The sequence below is a fragment of the Capra hircus genome, chromosome 26, assembly GCF_001704415.2.
Source record: "Capra hircus breed San Clemente chromosome 26, ASM170441v1, whole genome shotgun sequence".
Classification (NCBI taxonomy): domain Eukaryota; kingdom Metazoa; phylum Chordata; class Mammalia; order Artiodactyla; family Bovidae; genus Capra; species Capra hircus.
Window position 1 is genome coordinate 7,741,917 of NC_030833.1, and position 17,983 is coordinate 7,759,899.

A 17,983-nucleotide genomic window follows, 5' to 3' on the forward strand; every position below is an offset into this window, starting at 1 on the left:
CTCGCTGTTGAAGTCTGCTCTGTACACAGAAGGCTTGCTCCCGGGGGCACGCCCGTATCCTTTTCTACAGAGTACCCCAGTCGGCTGTGCTGAGCCGTGCGGGAGGAAGAGCTTTCGGTCTTTTCACCCTCCTGCCGTTTGTTGCTGAAAGTGGGCTGTGATTGCAGCAAGCGAGGGGAAAAGCCAGCATTTGGAGGTTGAGCGTTTCAGGTTTCCAAGAGCACACGAACACAAGACTGAAACGAAACGAGCCGCAGTGATAACGAAGCCAGAATTTCTGGTCTCTGCCACTTTTTCAGTCTCTCCGAGATAGCCACACTGCACATCATCCTTGGACCCAGGGCCTCCTATAAGAACTGATTATTAGCCCAAATAGGCTAGTACAAAAGTCCATAAAAAGTGCCTAGGACTGACTTTTTAGAACTTAGCTTTTAAGGACTACTCTTATTGACTATAGGCATTGGTGGGGTTTGCCCATCTCTAAAACGGTGTAAGGTTTGTCCATGCGGAGTGCTTTCAGTCTTTCCTTTCACCACCTACTGGTTTCAGACGTTTCTGATACAAGGTACAGGATGAGATGTAGGTACAAAGTGTAGTTGGCACATGATGCCCATTGATGGTTGAAAAGGGAGCCTCCCTGGCTGCCTTCTCACCCAGGCTGGCCTGATGTGGTGGGCACGGGCAAGGGAGACCCAGAGGTGCCAGAGGGCGGGGAACAGCAGCTGCCAGACTGGCCTTGGGCACCCCCCACCCCTACCCGGGCATGGTGCCTCTCCAAGCCGCTTCCACGTGGAGAGACAGTCGTTAGGACGTAGCCTGGCCCCGCCGCGGGAGCACGGCCTCAGGACTGCAGACTGCTGAATTGACGAGTGGCATGTCCCTAGGCAAGACGCGAGGCCATCCTGTCCTGGAGTTGGTCTCCCCAGCCGTCACGTGGGGGAGCACTCTGCTGCCCTGCAGGATAAGAGCTGTGCTTGGGGTATGCACTGAGGCTTTCCCTCAACTTCAGCAAGGATCCCACTGAGGGTGGGAGGGCGCCGGGGTTAGCTAATTAACAATTAATGTGGCTATATTGACAGTTTCCTGAAAAGCTCTTTCAGTGGCCAGTTTCCTGCTCTGTGTCACAGTGCCCAGCTTTGCTGCACACGTGGGTTTGGAGTTGAGTCCCTGGCCACTGCCCATGGCCCATGCCGTGTGCAAACACACAGCCAGGGTGGGAATCCGAAGGCGATGGATGGAACAGACCGCTCTGTTGATTCGGAGTTTTCGTGGCCCTCATCTTTTTCTCTTTGTTTCAACTTTGGCCCACGCTGTGCGGCATGTGTGGGATCTTGGTTCCCCAAGCAGGAATGGAGCTCTATCTATGACCCCTGCAGGGGAAGCGCAAGAGTCTCAACCACTGGGCTGCCCAGGGGATGTCCCGCCATGTGAATACCAGCTTTTCCCTACAGATTTCAGGAGGTTGGGGCACAGCAGGAGGTCCATTCAAGGCAGGAAGGGCTGTCACAGGGCCCCAGCCCATGCTTCCGCCTACAGATGGGAGACCAGCCCACGCTCCCAGTGTCCAGTCTGGAGGGGTTTATACCTCTTCACTGCCTGGGGATCCCCACTGGCCCTCTTTCTGTAAGAGAAAGAACCTCCCCACAAGCAGTGGCCGCTGCCACGGGCCACCCGCACCTGGCTGGTGACGGCAGGACCCCAGGAACCCCCTGAACCCCCCAGCCTGTCAGACATCTCCCCAGTGCCCTTCCAGCCCGCCTTCCCAGGGTGGGGCCGGAGAGCTTTGTCTCCAGCCATCCTGGCCCCTCATTCTCCGGCCCTGGGCTGAGGTGCTGGGCATCCTGTGCTGTCCCTGAACCTAAGATGCATGGACATTCTCTGATTTATTGCAGGTGAAGGTGGGCATTGCCCCAGGCTGAGGCTTGTGCAGGCAAAGCCCAGGAGCCTTTTCCTCCTGGCCCAGCTCTGTGCTGGGTCTCCATCCTGGTGACTCAGGGAAAGAGGTGCTCCCGTAGGCCAGGGGCTCCTGAGTTCATTTAAAAGCACGCGGTGCCTCTGTGGGCTAGCTCATGCCATTGTCCTGTGTGTGTGTGTTTCCACCTGTGCTCTTTCCATAAGACTGATGTAATAAAGCGGGCTCCAGAAAGACACTGAGTTTCCCACTGAAAGGGTTGATGAGCTTCTCCCCTGCCCTAGATCGGGCAGAGAGTGCTTGCAGCCTGGAGGCCAAGTTAACACAGCCCCAGCCCCCAGGGCAGGGGAAGGGAGGCTGGTGTCAGCACAAGCAGACAGGTGTGAAATCCGAGAATGAGTCAGCCGGCCCCGATCCGCGCTCGGCCCGAGCGGCTGCAAGAACCTTCCCTATCTTCGGTCTGTGCTTCAGGTGTCTAACCTCTTCTAGAAACCACATTCTGTTGTGGTTATGTCACCATAGAGCGGCCTCCAGACACGGCATGAAGATACCCAAGGCCGTCTTGTGAACATAATATGAAGGCTTGTAGTCCACTAAGAATCTGGGCGCCCTGGGAATTTCCCTCCAAGTTTAAGGGCAGAAATGGAAACAAGAACATTTGAGGTCACATGCTATCTGTGTTCCTCTGGGTGTTTTCTTCCTCTGAGCTTGGAGATCCGTGCACCCAGCAGCCTTTGCCCTGCCCAGTCAAGGGATTTCGAGACCAAAGCCTGTGAGTGTGTGTGTGCATTGCTGGGAGGGGGGAGAATCTGAGTTCCTGTCCCCTAGGTGTGGGCGTCAACTTCTTCTGTGCTTCCCAGAAACTTCAGGCTCAGTGGGGGAGCCTCAGCTTGGGAAGGTCCCTTGGAGGTCATTTGGTCAAGTCCGTCTGTGAGGGAGCTAGATGGCTTGTGTGATTTGTGTCTTTGCGTGGTTGGCCCCCACCCTCTGTAGAAAAAGCCCCGGGTGTGTGTATCCTGCACACACACCCACACCCACTCCCGTGTATAAACCTCAAACTTGTGAAGATTGGCCCAGCAGGGAGATGGAGAAACCTGAGCTGCCCCTGAGGGTTGCAAGTCATGGGGCCACCGAGAACTTAAGCAGCCGGGGCCACTGTCCTGGGCCCGTACCATGTCCGCTGGGGGCTTGGTGCTCGGACCTTCCCTGAGAAGCCGCAGGCCACGGCACATCTTGCGGGGGTGGGGGCCCTCCCACTAGTCCCGTCATGTGAATGGTCAGCCTCTCAGGCCTTTCCCACTGGCTCTCCATCCAGAACACGCTGTGCAACTCGGGGTCCCCACCCCTGTCCTATGAAAACGGGACCTCAACGTACTCTAAGGGCAAAGTCATCCTTCTCCATAATTCTGCTTTCTGTCATTGCCCCAAACAAAGCCAGCGTTCAGTGATGTTCTGAACGCAGGCTTGTAGAGACCAGCATGGTCCACCCTGCAGGAGCTTCCTGGTGTGTCTGGATGGTCTGACTGGGCCTCCATAGAGGTGTCTGAGAGACACCCAGGCCCCTGTGCAGCCTGCAGTCTCGAACAGTGGTTCTCAACCACTTCACTTGAAAGTAACCCAAGGAGTCTATTAAAAGGCAGGTTCCTGCCCCTAGAGATTCTGTGTATCACGGCAGGGACTGGGCCTAGGAATCTGCATTTTAACATCCCCAGCAGATACCCCTCTGGTGCTCCCGAAACCCCTCTTTGATTATACCCAAGTCCCCGTTCCAGACACACCCCAAGCAGGAGGGCTGGGGCTCAACCACCCGAGTCGCCTCCAGTGTTGTCATCACGGTCGCGCTGCTGTCTCGTGAGCCCGTCCTGTACTCACAGGCCCTGTGCGAGGCGGCGGTTCAGTTCTCAGGGTGGCTCTGTGCAGAGGTTGCAGTCAGTCTTCTCATTCTGTGGATGAAGAAGCCGAGACTTGGAGAGGTGAAGTCACTTGCAGAGCTGGGGCTCGAACCCAGGTCCACAGCCTTCCCACCACACCGAGTCCTCCAGCTCAGCGGACTCCCCTTGGCCACGGCCATCGTCACTGTTGAAAGAGTTACGGTTGTTTGTGCAGAGACGGTGTTGAATGGAGGGGCGGGGGCGTCTGGCGTCCTCCCCTTGGAGCCTTACCGAGGCCTTCTGTACAACGTGACAGTGTGCCCAGCGCTCAGGGCTGTTTGCCATTAAAAATTAGCTTCTATTCCTGTTTCTTTTGTTTGGTGACCTGACCCAGCAAATCGCCTTCTGTTCCCTGAGCAAAGGGGGAAAACACACGGGCTAAACATAGCCTCGATTGTTTTTACTTTTCTTTATGTTGTACTTCTTGAAGTGATAAAGATAGAAACAACTAAAATATTATCTGCTCCGCAGACAGAACAAGTAGCCACCTGGCTGGTGTTGACACGCAGTAGCAAGAGCTCAGAATCGGGCAGGGTTTTGTGTTTACACAGGGCCATGGCCACTGCCGGGCCAGCCAGTGTCCCAGTCAGTTCCATACACGACCATCCCTGGCCCCAGTGGGTTGGGGAATTCATGGTACAGCCCAGGTTGGACCTGCTTGGCCAAGGGCAAGGGATACACAGACCACGGTGTGCTGTGTAGCCTTTATCTGCTCTGTATCACCCTTCCCTCCCTCCACCCCGCACCGGCTGAGGTCTGCTGTGTGCCAAGCCCTGTGCTGGGTGCGGGAACGTCAGGCCGGGACCGCCCTCTGGAACTTGTAGGTCAGCAGACGAAACAGACATGTAAACAGATAACGAAGGTTCAGTTACTGCGAGACACGTGACTGAAAGTCTAGGCAAGGCGCTGCAGGTGCCCATAGGCTTGTGTGGGAAGGGGTGGATCTGCAGAGGAGGCGATGTTTGAGTTGGCTCTTCCATGGGGAGTAAGAGGCTGGTGGGAGGATACAGGCAGGAGAATAACATCCCGGGTCTCCTCCCCCTTGGAGGAGGAGCTGCAGATCCATGGTGGTCACGTTGCACCCGCATTTAACCAGTGCACTGAGTTGAGAACGGATTCTGTGAATCCTCCCTACAAGAGACATTTTACGTGTTAAGGTCCTGTAGATAGCATATTAACAAGCAGAGACATTACTTTGCCGACTAAGGTCCGTCTAGTCAAGGCTGTGGTTTTTCCTGTGGTCATGTATGGATGTGAGAGTTGGACTGTGAAGAAGGCTGAGCGCCAAAGAATTGATGCTTTTGAACTGTGGTGTTGTAGAAGACTTGAGAGTCCCTTGGACTGCAAGGAGATCCAGCCAGTCCATTCTGAAGATCAGCCCTGGGATTTCTTTGGAAGGAATGATGTTAAAGCTGAAACTCTAGTACTTTGGCCACCTGATGCGAAGAGTTGACTCACTGGAAAAGACTCTGATGCTGGGAGGGATTGAGGGCAGGAGGAGAAGGGGACGACAGAGGATGAGATGGCTGGATGGCATCACTGACTCAATGGACGTGAGTCTGAGTGAACTCCAGGAGTTGGTGATGGACAGGGAGGCCTGGTGTGCTGCGATTCATGGGGTCGCAAAGAGTCGGACACGACTGAGCGAGTGAACTGAACTGAACTGAGAGACTTGCTTTTTAACACAGGAGTAGTTCCTATAGGGGGGTAGGAACGCATTCGAGTTAGCCACCCAACCCCAGTTCCCACTGGGGATTTGAGAGTTAACCTCAAAAAAATCACATGGGGGACTTACCTGGTGGTCCAGCGGTTAAGAACCCGCCTTCCAATGTAGGGGACACGGGTTCGATCCCTGGTCGGGGAGCTAAGATCCCACGTGCTGCGGGGCAGCTGAGCCCCACGCGCCACGATTGCTGAGCCCGCCCACCGCAGTGAAGACCCAGCACCGCCAAAAATAAATAACAAAACAGCAACAACCACAAAAATTGTGTGCACACCCCTCTGTACGTAGGTATTAATCGCGCTCATTCCTGCAGTTGCTCTATCAAGCTATAGTTTTATGGGCTCTTCAGGGCTGTGGATGTGAAACCAGGCACCCTCGAGGGCTGTTTCAAGGATTTTCAAGGAATGCCTTGGTATCCCTGATTCCTGTCTGACTTGTGCCGTGACGGGAGGTTTAGCGTCTGCAGCATGGGCCTCCTGGGGAGACCACACGCAGACGGAGCCTGGACACCAGGCTGGAGTGTTTGTCACGGGAAGCTGCTGCAAGGGATGGACTGTGAACATGTGGGGGCCTCCGAAAGTTCTCTGGAGAGAGAGAGAGAGAGAGGAGATCGGACTGGACTAGGGAGCCCCGAGGGGTCCAGTCAGGAAGCAGCGAGATCACAGGTGGCCACTGCAGAGCAAAGGGCCCTGCTGAGTGAGAGAGACAGAATGTCCATCCCTAACTGGCTCCTCTGCCATCCCCTTTTCTCATGGTTTCCCAGAGATGGGAAAGTTCCAGGGCGGTGAGGTAAAAAGGGAGCAGAAAGTGGTATCTTCTGAGGACAGAATCCCTCTCCTTGACTTCCCTGGTCTCCCAGGGCCTGCGAGAGAGACCATTTCTCGCGGGCTCCCGGCTCCTCAAGTCGGGGTTGTGGTGGCGCCGTCTTGGAGCCTTCACCGCCCTTGGTTGGCTCCTCGGTTCCTTGCTTAGCCGGCCACTGGCCCACTGGGCACCTCAGGGCCTTGTCCCGAAAGAGCAGTCCATGGCGAGCATTGTTCGGCAAGGACTTCCTGAAAGACCGAAGGAGCGAACCCAGAGGAGGATGGGGCCCTAGGCCCCAGCCCTCCACATATTTGTCCTTACCGATAACGTAGAAACCCCAAGAAATGAGAAGGAGAAAAATCAACTAGCTCTCTGCCAACTGACTGTGAACATGTGGGCTTGTTTTCCTTTTTATCTTCCCATATAACATGCATGTTTTACTAAAGAGGAGTCACGCTATCTCTATGGTTTCATGTCCTCTTTCTTTATGTCTAGTGTTACATCATCAACATTTCCCCACATCATTAATATTCTTTGAAACCGCTTTTTTCATGTTCCATGGTATTCCTTGATGCTTTATTTAACCACCCCTCTCCCCCATAGGACCTTTTTAGTTGTGTTTATCATTTTTCTATCACTCATGTCATTTTGTGGAGAAGGCAATGGCACCCCATGCCAGTACTCTTGCCTGGAAGATCCCATGGACGGAGGAGCCTGGGGTCACTACGAGTTGGACACGACTGAGCGACTTCACTTTCACTTTTCACTTTCACGCATTGGAGGAGGAAATGGCAACCCACTCCAGTGTTCTTGCCTGGAGAATCCCAGGGACAGGGGGGCCTGGTGGGCTGCCGTCTGTGGGGTCACACAGAGTCGGACACGACTGATGCGACTTAGCAGCAGCAGCAGCATGTCATTTTGAAGAACATCATCATATGTAAATCTCCACTTTTTTTTGAAGAATAAGTTTTCTTCTTCTCAATCAGAGATGGTCATGACTAAGTCATTGTTAGTTTGTATTTGTTTTTTAATTTTACTATTAGTTTACTGAACTTTCAACTGCTGATAAATGTCATATTGAACCTCTTTTGAAAGAATGGTGACTCCTTGAGGAATAGTGTATAGTGAAGACCTATTTTGAACAATGCATGCATCTAAGTCGCTTCAGTTGTGTCCAACTCTTTGTGACCCTGTGGACTACAGCCCTCCAGGCTCCTTTGTCCAGGGACTTCTCCAGGCAAGAATACTGGAGTAAGTTACCATTTCCTTCTCCACGGGATCTTTCTGACCCAGGGATCGAACCTACTTCTCTTTATGTCTCCTGCATGGGCATGCGGGTTGCCACTAGCACCACCTGGGAAGCCCATTTGGAACGGAGTAAATGCTATTTGCAAAAAGGTAAATTTTGGTAATGCTCTGTCAGGTTGGTTTAAAGAAATACGTATCAAGACTGGCCACGCACCAGGGCCCAGGCAGATTTCAGAGGTGAGATGAATTGGACAGCTAGCATCAGTCCTGCCTTTTCCCTGGCTGGCCTGACGAGGCAGGTCTCTCTCCTGTTTCTCCAGCTTCTAAGGACCGTGGCACCCCCGACACATGGGAACAGCCTCTGGACAACTTTTGCACAGTAGTTGACTGTGGTGCTGAGAACCAGCGTGCGTGAAATACCTGCTGACTGTCATTTCAGGTTTTACTTCTACTGACTGACTGACTCAAACCATACTTTTCTCTGTGTTCACATTTGCAGAGTTTATGAAGATGTGGAGATTAGAGAAAACCAGAAACAAGCTAACACGTTGATTCCCAGCAGCACAGTGTATTTCTTAACTCTGCTTTTGTATTATTAACTATGTCAGATTTGTCTTTGAACTCCTCAGATTCTCAGCACAGGGCCTGATTCCATAGCAGAAAAACGACACATAGTTCCTAGCAGGGTTGGCTTGTTTGTCCGTGAGTTCAAAGAGATACCCCAATATGTAGGTTTAAATTGTACACTTAGGTCTCTTTGCAGCCCCAAACTTGATTCTATGGACTTTAGCAACCTTGTCCTAGATTTTAGCAAGTGAACACAAGCAAAGTCCTCAGTGATAGGCAGCTGTTGTTGTGGTTGGCTGTGGAGCATTTTGGTGGAGGGGATGTAAATCAATAAAATAACCCGTTTCTATTGTCTGCCTTCGTTTTAAAGAGGGAACTCAGGTCAGCTAACCTGGCAGCACCACCAGCCACTCTGGGGGTCCCGACAAACTCACCTTTGGTCATGGTCTTCCCCCAGGCCGTCGAGTCCCAGCCCCAGAGCAGAGAGCCCTGAGATGGGACGTAGCAGACGCGTTATCCCTGCTCTGCTGCCGGCCAGGGCAGAGGCCGGGCAAGTCAGTTTCGCTTCTAGAGGATGAGAGGCCTTTGGGGTGAACAGTAGTGCTTCAAACTGTCCTGGGCGGCTAGAGCTTCCGCAGTGGCTCAGTGGTGTAGAATCCGCCCGCAGTGCAGGAGCCGCAGGAGACATGGGTTCCATCCCTGGATCGGAAAGACCCCTGGAGGAGGGCATGGCAGTGGTCCTCCATATTCTTGCCTGGAGAATCCCAGGGACAGAGGAGCCTGGTGGGCTACAGGTCCATGGGGTGGCAAAGAGTCGGATGTGACTGAAGTGACTTAGCGCGGGAGGCCGTGCAGTATGTTGGAAAGAAAACCGTGTCAGGAGTCGTGGGGCTGCCCTGCATCTGACTCAGCACCTCGGGACTCACGTCCGTCCCTCTGAGCCTCAGTTTCTCATTTGTAAAGCGAGGCCAGACTGGATGGCTTTTTTAAGGGCCTTTCTGTCTCTAACCTCCTGTTTAAAACGGGTTCTTGGTGAGGTGAGAGAGGACCGGCACGAAGGCCCTTCTCAAAACCCCGTTTCTCTCTTTTTTTGTCATTTCCGAACCAGAAAATGACAGATGGCGAGACCTGGACAGGAAGTGCCCCCTTCAGATCGACCAGCCGAGCGCCAGCATCTGGGAGTGCCTGCCAGACAAGTGCCAGGATGGCGCCCTGTGGCACCGGGAGGCGGTCACCGCCTGCGCGGTCACCAACCTGATCAAAGACCTCAGCCTCAGCGACCACAACGGGCACCCGTCTGCGCCCCCCAGCAAGCGCCAGTGCCGGTCGCTGTCCTTCTCGGATGAGATGGCCAGCTGCCGGACGTCGTGGAGGCCCTTGGGGTCCAAAGTCTGGACGCCGGTGGAGAAGAGACGCTGCTACAGTGGGGGCAGCGTGCAGCGCTACTCCAACGGGTTCAGCACCATGCAGCGGAGTTCCAGCTTCAGCCTCCCATCCCGCGCCAACGCGCTCTCCTCGCCCTACGACTCGGTGGGACTCCACCCGCGGCCCGGTGGCCCGCCCGGCCCAGGGGCGCCGGGCCCGGCCACCTGCGGACAGGCGGACGACCTCTGGGGCCCCGCAGCAAGCCCCGTGGGCGGCGGCCGGCTGGACATGCAGCGCTCCCTGTCCTGCTCGCATGAGCAGTTCTCCTTTGCGGAGTACTGCCCGCCCTCCGCCAGCAGCACCCCTGCCTCGACGCCGGAGCCAGCCAGGCGCTCGGGTGGGCTGGCCCGCAGCCGCTCCCAGCCCTGCGTCCTTAACGACAAGAAGGTGGGCATCAAGCGGCGGCGCCCCGAGGAGGCACAGGAGCAGAGGCCCTCCCTGGATCTTGCCAAGATGGCACAGGTAAGAGCCCCCTCCCTGCCCCGCCCCGAGGAGGCACTGCAGAAGCCAGCAGGGGTGTCTCTGAGCCTCCCCGGCTCCCGGTCCAGCCTGGGCAAGGGCAGGGTGCCCACGTCGAAGAGGCCCGGGAAGCTGGTTCGTTCCCTCGTTCTCAAAATCTGATACGGTGAAAAATGAAATCAAGCCTCCCACCCCCCACCCTTAAAGCCATTGCCATTTCAAAGCAGAAGCGCTCTCTCCCGGTGCTAGCAGTGCTGACTGTGAGGAGCAGACAGCCAGGAAGAGGCAGGCGCAGCCTCATAGACGGTGGGGGCCCCCTTCTCAGGGGCCTCCCCCAGGAGCCCCCGTCCCCGCAGCTGCCGTAGGAACCACTCACACAGGCGGAGTTCAGCATTACTCAGATCATGCTGATCCCGAGATCACGGCAGTGAGTGACGGTTTCAGAGGATGAGAGAACAGGGGCAGGGTAGGGGGGTAAGGCACGCACTCTTGTGATTGAGCTGCCAAAAGCGTGCGTCCAGCAAGAAATGGCGCTCATCCTCGCTGTCCCTGAAGGTGCAGCCTCTGGCCATGCGTCCTGTCACTCGCGCGTCATCCTCTGTGTCTCAGGGCCCTGGCCGCCCTCCCTCGTGCTTGGCCTCGGGTGTTGGTTTGAGTGAGCTGAACTTGGAGTTAAAGTACCATCATCAGAACGGTCTCCAAGCCAGAGAGCTGCCTGCGTTGGTTCTCACTGGGGAGTCCCAAGGGTCAGAGCCCCAGGAGCAGGGCTGGCCCCTCGAGGACAGACGCGCACGGTGGGTTCTGGGTCCAGGGGGTCCTCGGGTGCTCAGGGCCATCTTTTCTAGTCTTATTATCTGAGCTTCAGTCGCGGCTGGGCTTGAGGGAACGGAGACCAGCTTGGCGGTGAGAGGTTGGCCTTGCTTGTGAGTATGTGGCCACGTCCAAACAGGCAGGCTTGATGTGTCCACTGCCTTCCTTCGGTGGCCAGCGCTGCCTTTTCGTCAGGCCTCCTTTCAGCTAAGAATGAAAAATACAGCTTCTGTTGATGGCATTTTCTCCTCTCTCCCTTAATCCTCCATCCCAACCTACAGATCCCCACCCCCAAAAAGAGAGAGGCAGGTGTCTGTGGTCCAGAGCCCCCCGCCTGGCCCCCAGGTCCACTCTTTCTGGCCACCTTTGTCCGAGAGCCCAGGCCCTGGCTCTGGACCAGCGCGTGGTGCCTGCCTTTCTCTGTGCCCATGGGGTTCACCTGGGGAGGATCCAAAGGGAGGACCCAGCAGGACCCCCGCCCCCAGCCCTCCGATCACCGCTTCCCCTTCCTCCCCATCGCTGCTCCAGGTGAGTCCGAGCTGGTCAGCGATCTAACACATTCATTCAGGTTGGACAGGCAAGTGGAATTTTCCTTCCTGGAGAAATGTAAATAGGTAAAAATGCTGGAAAGGTGACAGATTTGGGCAAAGAAAATCTTCGGAAGAAAATCCAGAGCCACGAGTTCTGGGTGTGATAAAACGGCTTCAGTTAAATTTTTAATGCTGAGCTTATTTTATTAGCTAATAAGCTAGATAGGTAATAAAAATAAGGTACACGTGTTATTATATTTTACTGGCGACAAGTTGGAATAACACCACGGGCATCGTTGGAGATATTTCCTGCCCTCACTTGGGAGAAACCATTTAAAAATACATTGTTTGGTAGGGCCATGCCCAGATGTATAGATTGCTTTATCGGTTCCAGACAGGCCCCGAGATCCTGAGGAGGCTGCCCTCTGTCCGCCTGTCTTTCCCCAGCCAAGGCCTGGGGAGGGCAGAGTCCAGGGAAAACAGAGAAGGGGCCCCTGGGAGGCAGGTGGGCCTGAGGGCTGCAGCCAGAGGCCTGGAGACAGATGGGCCCGAGCTGCCCCCCCACCGAGCCTCTGGACCTGGCCTGCCCTCTTCCCGTGGGGTGGTGCCTGCTTCGACTCCCGCGCTGGATGACTCATGGCCCTGGAAAGTGGGCCTTTCTCCTCCGGGAACCTCAAAAAGCCAGGCCCAGGGCCACGTCTGTGCATCTGAAGAGCCCTTAATGCAGTCTGGAGCATGTAGGACCCCTGTGCCTGATACCCTGTGAGCCGGTGTCGCTGGCGCGGGACTTCCTGCCCCCAGACCCTGTCCTCCGTGTGGGCTCCCCGCATCAGTAGCCACCGGGGCGGGCGTCCTGTGCCAAGGGTCAGCCCTGCTCCTCACGTCCTGCTCTCATTCCCTCCGCTGGACCTCAGACCCTCTCATGGGTCTTTGGATCTTGGTTTGTATGTTTGTCTAGCTGGCGGGAGGGGTTCCAGGTGAGCTTCGTCCTCCAGGAGCCCCTGTGTGCATGGGCTCTAGGCCCAGGTTCTTGAGAGACTCGGTCTACAGGTGCAAAGCGAATGTGCTTTGGTTGGACCTCTGGGATGACGGGCAGCTCTGAGAAGCCGTGGCCCGCCCCCAACCCAGTGGTGCTGACTGGGGCTGAGACCTTCCCCAGGGTCCATGTGTAAGCCCCCAGGGGCACCTCGGAGCCTCTCTAGATTGGTCGGTGGAAAAAGGACCAGCGAGAGACCCCGAGAGAGGCAGGCGGGCGGAGAGACCAAATGCTGTGAGGTCCGGGCCTGCCTCATGCCCACAAGGAGCCAGGGAGCTGTGGGTGGGCCCCGCTCTGAGGGGCAGGCTCTCGGCTGGAAGCCTGGGGCGTGAGGATAGGTGTGATCTCGGGCCTGGGCACCCCTTCTGGAGTGCGATGTTCCCCTTTAGGTCCTCACTTGGCTGGGCAGGGAACATTGATAAATCAGACAGCCTCAGAGATGGGGCAGAAGGCTGGTGGCCCCGGGAAAAGTGCTTCACATCTCTGTATAGCAGATAAATACCGTGCCGACCACCACCATCAACGTAGGACTGCTGGGAGGAACAGGAAATCACGTGTGTGCACATGTGTACGTGTGTCGAGCAGATGTGTCCTTGTGCCTGTGTCCGGGTATATGTATGTGTGTAGCTTACGTATGGAGGTCTGCGTATAACGGTCTCTGTGTGTCTGATTATCTGGTGACGCACCTGTGTGACTCTGTCTACACGCACATCACCCGTGCTCTGGCCTTCCCCGCCCAGGATGCTGACGGATGCTGACCGTCATCATGGTGGGGGTCCCAGGGCTCGCTCTGGGCATCTCCAGGGGCAGAAACCGGCCCCAAAGGCGATGTTCTGCAGACTCCCCTCTTCATTCGTCCATCTCTTTCCTTCTGTTTTCAGCACCACCCCCCACCCCGCCCACCTCTTCTGTCCTGGCCACTCACTTCTTGTCGATTCCTCTTCTTGCCTCATCTTTGGCTTCTGGAAATGGGAAGGAAGCCTGGCCTGCGGCTGCGTTCTGCTTGCAGTGGGCTCTGCGAGGAGGGCCGGGGGTTGTAAGATGGGGGCGGAATCTGAATCGCCACCTGCCCGAGGAGGCGGGTCGGCGCGAACATCCTTGTCTCGTGTCTGTCACCCGGGGAACCAGGATGGAGGGGACTGTGGGAGCCCACCGGGCACCCCTGCCCACCCAGCCGGGGTGCGGGCACAGCGGTCCAGCTGGCGGCAATGGTGGCTCGGCTCCCACAGCAGTGGGGTGGGGGTGGGGGCGGGGTGGTTAGCAATTGCTTTCAGATTGTCTTTGCTGCTTCTTTTTTTTTAAATTCTGAATATAATTTTTTTAACTTTTTATTTTGCATTGGAGTCTTGCGATTAACAGCATTGTGTTCATCTCCTGTGCACGGCAAGGTGACTCAGCCATACATATCCACGTGTCTCTGCTGCTTAAAACCTGCATGCCCTGCTCTCAGGCGGGGGAGCTGGTCTCGAGAGGGGGAGGGTGACTGTGGGGAGGAGGCTCTAGGGGGTGGATGACGCAAGGACCTGGCCCCGAAAGGCCCTCTCTCCCTGGAACTGCAACTACAGCTGCTCCGTCCACAGAGCAAGAGGCTCAGAGGCGGCCGTGCCAGATCTGACCCTTTCCTCGACCTCCCCGAGCCGCTTTCCTCGGGCCCCTGCCGCCTGGTGTATATGAAGCCTCAGCCTCCCTTTTGCAAAATGGCAGCGTGTGCCAAGGAGGGCAGGGCCCAGCCTGAACATGTGAGTTGTTTATTAGCGGGACTTTCACTGACAGGATTATTAGCTCCTGCTTTTTTTGGAACCTAGTCTGACCGCCCAGCATTGGTTGACTCCCAGCAAGCCCTGGGCTGCACGTGGCCACTCAGACCTGGATCAGGTATGTGAGTGTGCTCAGTCGTGTCCGACTCTCTGCGACCCCATGGACTGTGGTGTGCCAGGCTCCTCTGTCCATGGGATTCTCCAGGCAAGAATCCGGGAGCGGGGCTGCCATTTAAAAGCAACAGTTAAAGATGAGCCACCAAACGCCGTGCCCTGGGTGGGTGTCACAGGCCCTGCCATGTTTTTTAAGTCCAAGCTGGTCATCTTGAAAGAGCAACAAGTTGTATTTCCCACAGTGCCTCCGACAGAAGGGAGATGCTTGCAAGGAGGGGTCCGAGGGTTGGAACAGAGGTTTGATTGATCGCAGCGGCCCACACACTGTGGGCCCGCACCTCCCAGCACAGGCCGCTGAACAGGCAGCAACTGTTGTGTTAGCAGATGTTGGAGGGGCCTGTGAAAGCTGGCCAGGGGGCAGTTTGGGGTAAGAAAGAAGCCTGAGTTGGAAGCTATGCTGAGAGCCGGGGCCTGCAGACGGGTACAGGGCTGCGTGGGCTCTGACGGGGGAGGGCTTGATGCGTGAAGTCGCCGGAAGGGTCATCTCAGAGGCTCGTCAATAGCTCATGCCGCTCTGCCGGCGGGGTCTCTGGGCGAGGTGGCTGGCCCCCTGCCCCTCTTCTGTGTGCGGTCCTCACCCCACCTGCCGCACTCCCTTCTTGCTCGGGCAGCCTGGCAGCTGCAGGCCAGCTGGGCTTTCTCTTGGCAGGGTCCCTGGGCCCAGGCCGGGTCGCCCAGGCCTTTATGGCCCTCTGTCCCCCTCTGCCAGGGGCGGCCACCTCCTCGGCTCCAGCTTCGTGCCACGTTGCACCCTCAGCACCCTTCCTGACAGCCTGGGGAACCCTGCAGACGGCAGGCAGAGGAATTCAGAGGTGGGTCGCCCTCTACAATGAGAAATGCGGATGGGTGTGAAGATCTTAGAGGAACAGTCATGGGAAGCCCTGGAGTTCCAACTGAGATGAAATAAATGCTAAATAAGAGGAAAGGCCTGGGAATTCCCTGGAAGTCCGGTGGTTAGGACTTGGTGCTTTCTCTGCCGTGGCCCAGGTTCAATCCCTGGTCAGGAAGCTAAGATCCTGCCAGCTGCGTGGCATGGCCAAAATTTTTTTTAAAAAGCCAAGCCAAAACCCACTGTGGATGCGTAGGAATGGTTGCTTCTGATGAGGGAACAGGCTGGGTCTGAACAGAGGAAGAGGGCCCTTGAGACCCGGGCAGTCAGAATGACGGATGCCCAGGGTGGCAGCTCCTGCTGTGCCCAGGACAGGCACTCCGGTTGAACTCACAGGCCGTCTAGAATCTCCCCTGCAGCGGTCTTCACAGCCGCTGCTAGTTGATACGCCACCTCTGCCCTTGTCCACCCCTCGCTTGAGAGTCAGGAGAGAGTTGGTGAGTTGCCCAAAGCCACATGGCTCCCTGGAGGAGGCTGGGAAAGCCGGCTTTGGGGCTCTTCCTGTGGTTCAGTCCACCCCCAGGCACCCTTCCCCGGTGGCTCACGCTCAAGGGACGCAGAGGCCATGGAGGTGAAGCATGAGCTCTGGGATCAGGGGGGGCTTGGCTCCCCATTCCTTCCCTTGTTTGAGCTCTTGGTGCCCTTGGGCAGGTCACCTCTGTAAGCCCCCGTTTTGGTGTCTGGAAAGCGTGGGAATGACCATTCCGTTTCCCACGGGTTTGGACGGGACTCTGGTGGTGTGGGTCCAGCCAGAGCGATGCTGTAACAGCGGAGCCGCTCCCCGCAGCCTGCCTCCTGGCTCCAGATGAGAGCCGGGCTCGCCACCCCTGGCGCAGGGGTGCTGTGACCCCGCAGCCTGGAACAGGGTGAGGCCAGGGCGGGCGACCAGTTTCAGCTCTCTCTAGCCCTTCTTTCCTCTCCGAAACACCGCAGTCCTTCTTTTCTCTCCAAAAACACCCAAAAGGGGTTCTCAGAATTTGAGGAAACTCCCTGGATCCCTCCTGCGTCCCCAGGCACAGCCACCAGGTTGCATAAGCAATCTGCTTAAGGTCACTCGGATCAGGGCCGAGTGTTGACACAATAGCTTTGATCTCCCAGGAAAAAGAAAAATAGAAGTTCAACTGGGGACGTGCCAGGGAGGCAGCTTCTAATGCCACTTGGTGATTTTCCATGCTTTAATCAAGAGCCTCGCTGAGCCGAAGGGTGTTGGAGGTGACAAAGCTCTGGGGGGTTCACAGGAGTTGGGGGGAGCCCGCTGCATAAGCCAGGGGCCCAGATGAGCCAGATGAGCTCGGGGTGCCCTCACCTCGCTGGGCCCCACTCCGGTGCCAGGTGCTGAGTTGGCCGCCCCCCCCTCAGGAGGCCAGAGCCTGTGGGCAGGTGGAAAGCACGTTGGAGGACATCTCCCCATCCCGCTTGGTGAGAAACGTCTAGAAAACGTCTCACATGTGGTGCCGGGCATTTCCCAGGGAGGCTCCTACATATGGCGGTCCCTGCTCAGTGGCTCGAACCCTGTGTCGGGCAGCAAGTGAACGACCAGGAGCCTGGCGCGGCGTGGCGTCTGCACCCTGTCCAGGTTACTGCACGCGCTGGGCCATATCTGGGGTGTTTAAAGGGGCCAGGCTTCTGGGGTGTCCTCTCAGTACCTTGGAATCACATGAGCAGGGCCATAAGCCATGAGGCAGCCATGCCAGTATGCACACAGGGGCTACTAGCAGAAGTGCTTGTGCAAAGGTTGGAGTCAGGAGGGGGCGGGGAGGAGCCCAGTGCGCCCGGAGCAGGACTAGGCGGCAGGGGCCCTGAGCACGGGGGACCTTCTTGGCAGGCCCTCTGAAGACGCTTGCCTTTTATTCTGAGTGCAGTGGGGGGAGCCTTAGAGACTTTTAAGCAGGGAGTAACAGCCCCCCTCCAGCAGCATGGACTTAGGGGTGGGGCCAGCTGTTGGCAGGCACGCTAGTATGGACCAATGTGGACACACACCTCCTTGTAAGGGGCGCAAACATCCCAGAGGTACGGCCAGCAGGCTCAGCCAGGGGATCGATCTTGCACTAGCGTCCAAGTCACCGTGGTCACAGACCTCACTCACAGGGCCGAGCATCCATCACCCTAATCCCCAACGATAACGTTCCTTAAGCTGCTGCGTTCAGAGTTGGCTGGCGGTAAGGCCCTCGTGTTATCCCACCTAGAGCCCTCGCTTTGCCTGTATTTCTCTGTGATCTTCCCTCAGTACCAGTGACGGGTAGCTGATCCCTGTGATTCACTTTGTTTCCACACGTGTCCTTGGAGCCATCCTGCCCCCGACCCTTTGCGCATCAGGCTCCCTCTGCCTTCCCCGGGAGCTCCGTTCCTACCCTTCCCGTCACCCCTGCCTCCAGCCTCCATCTCCTTTGCTGAAGCGTCCCTGCTCTTGTCCACTTGAATCTGGGTCTTCTCTCCTGGACTCGGCTGGGGACTCAGGGCCACAGGAGGTCTTGCCCGCAGCCCTGCAGGCTCGTCCTGCTGGGTCACATCTCAGGGGTGCCGCGTTGGGTCTGTTTGCGTTGCCTGGGGCGGCATCTCTCGAAAATGAGAACCTACCCACACAGCCCAGGGAGTCCCGCGTAGCCGGGATGGATGCAGGGGAAGGGGCCGCTTGACAGAAACCCGGAAGCATTCCAGCGTTCCCGTCCTATTCCTGCCTCATCGGGGATGTTGGGGTCACAACCCCCGGGAAGGCGC

At 56.7% G+C, this 17,983-nt stretch overlaps 1 protein-coding gene across 3 annotated transcripts in view; it reads left to right on the plus strand.

Annotated features, from left to right (window-relative positions):
• FAM53B (family with sequence similarity 53 member B) overlaps positions 1 to 17,983 on the plus strand; it is a 126,951-nt gene that overhangs the window by 61,556 nt on the left and 47,412 nt on the right. For all 3 annotated transcript variants that reach the window (XM_018041181.1, XM_018041179.1, XM_018041180.1), the window contains exon 4: positions 9,294 to 10,072. In XM_018041181.1, the coding sequence (XP_017896670.1) occupies positions 9,294 to 10,072 (779 nt within the window). The remainder of the gene's footprint in view (positions 1 to 9,293; positions 10,073 to 17,983) is intronic.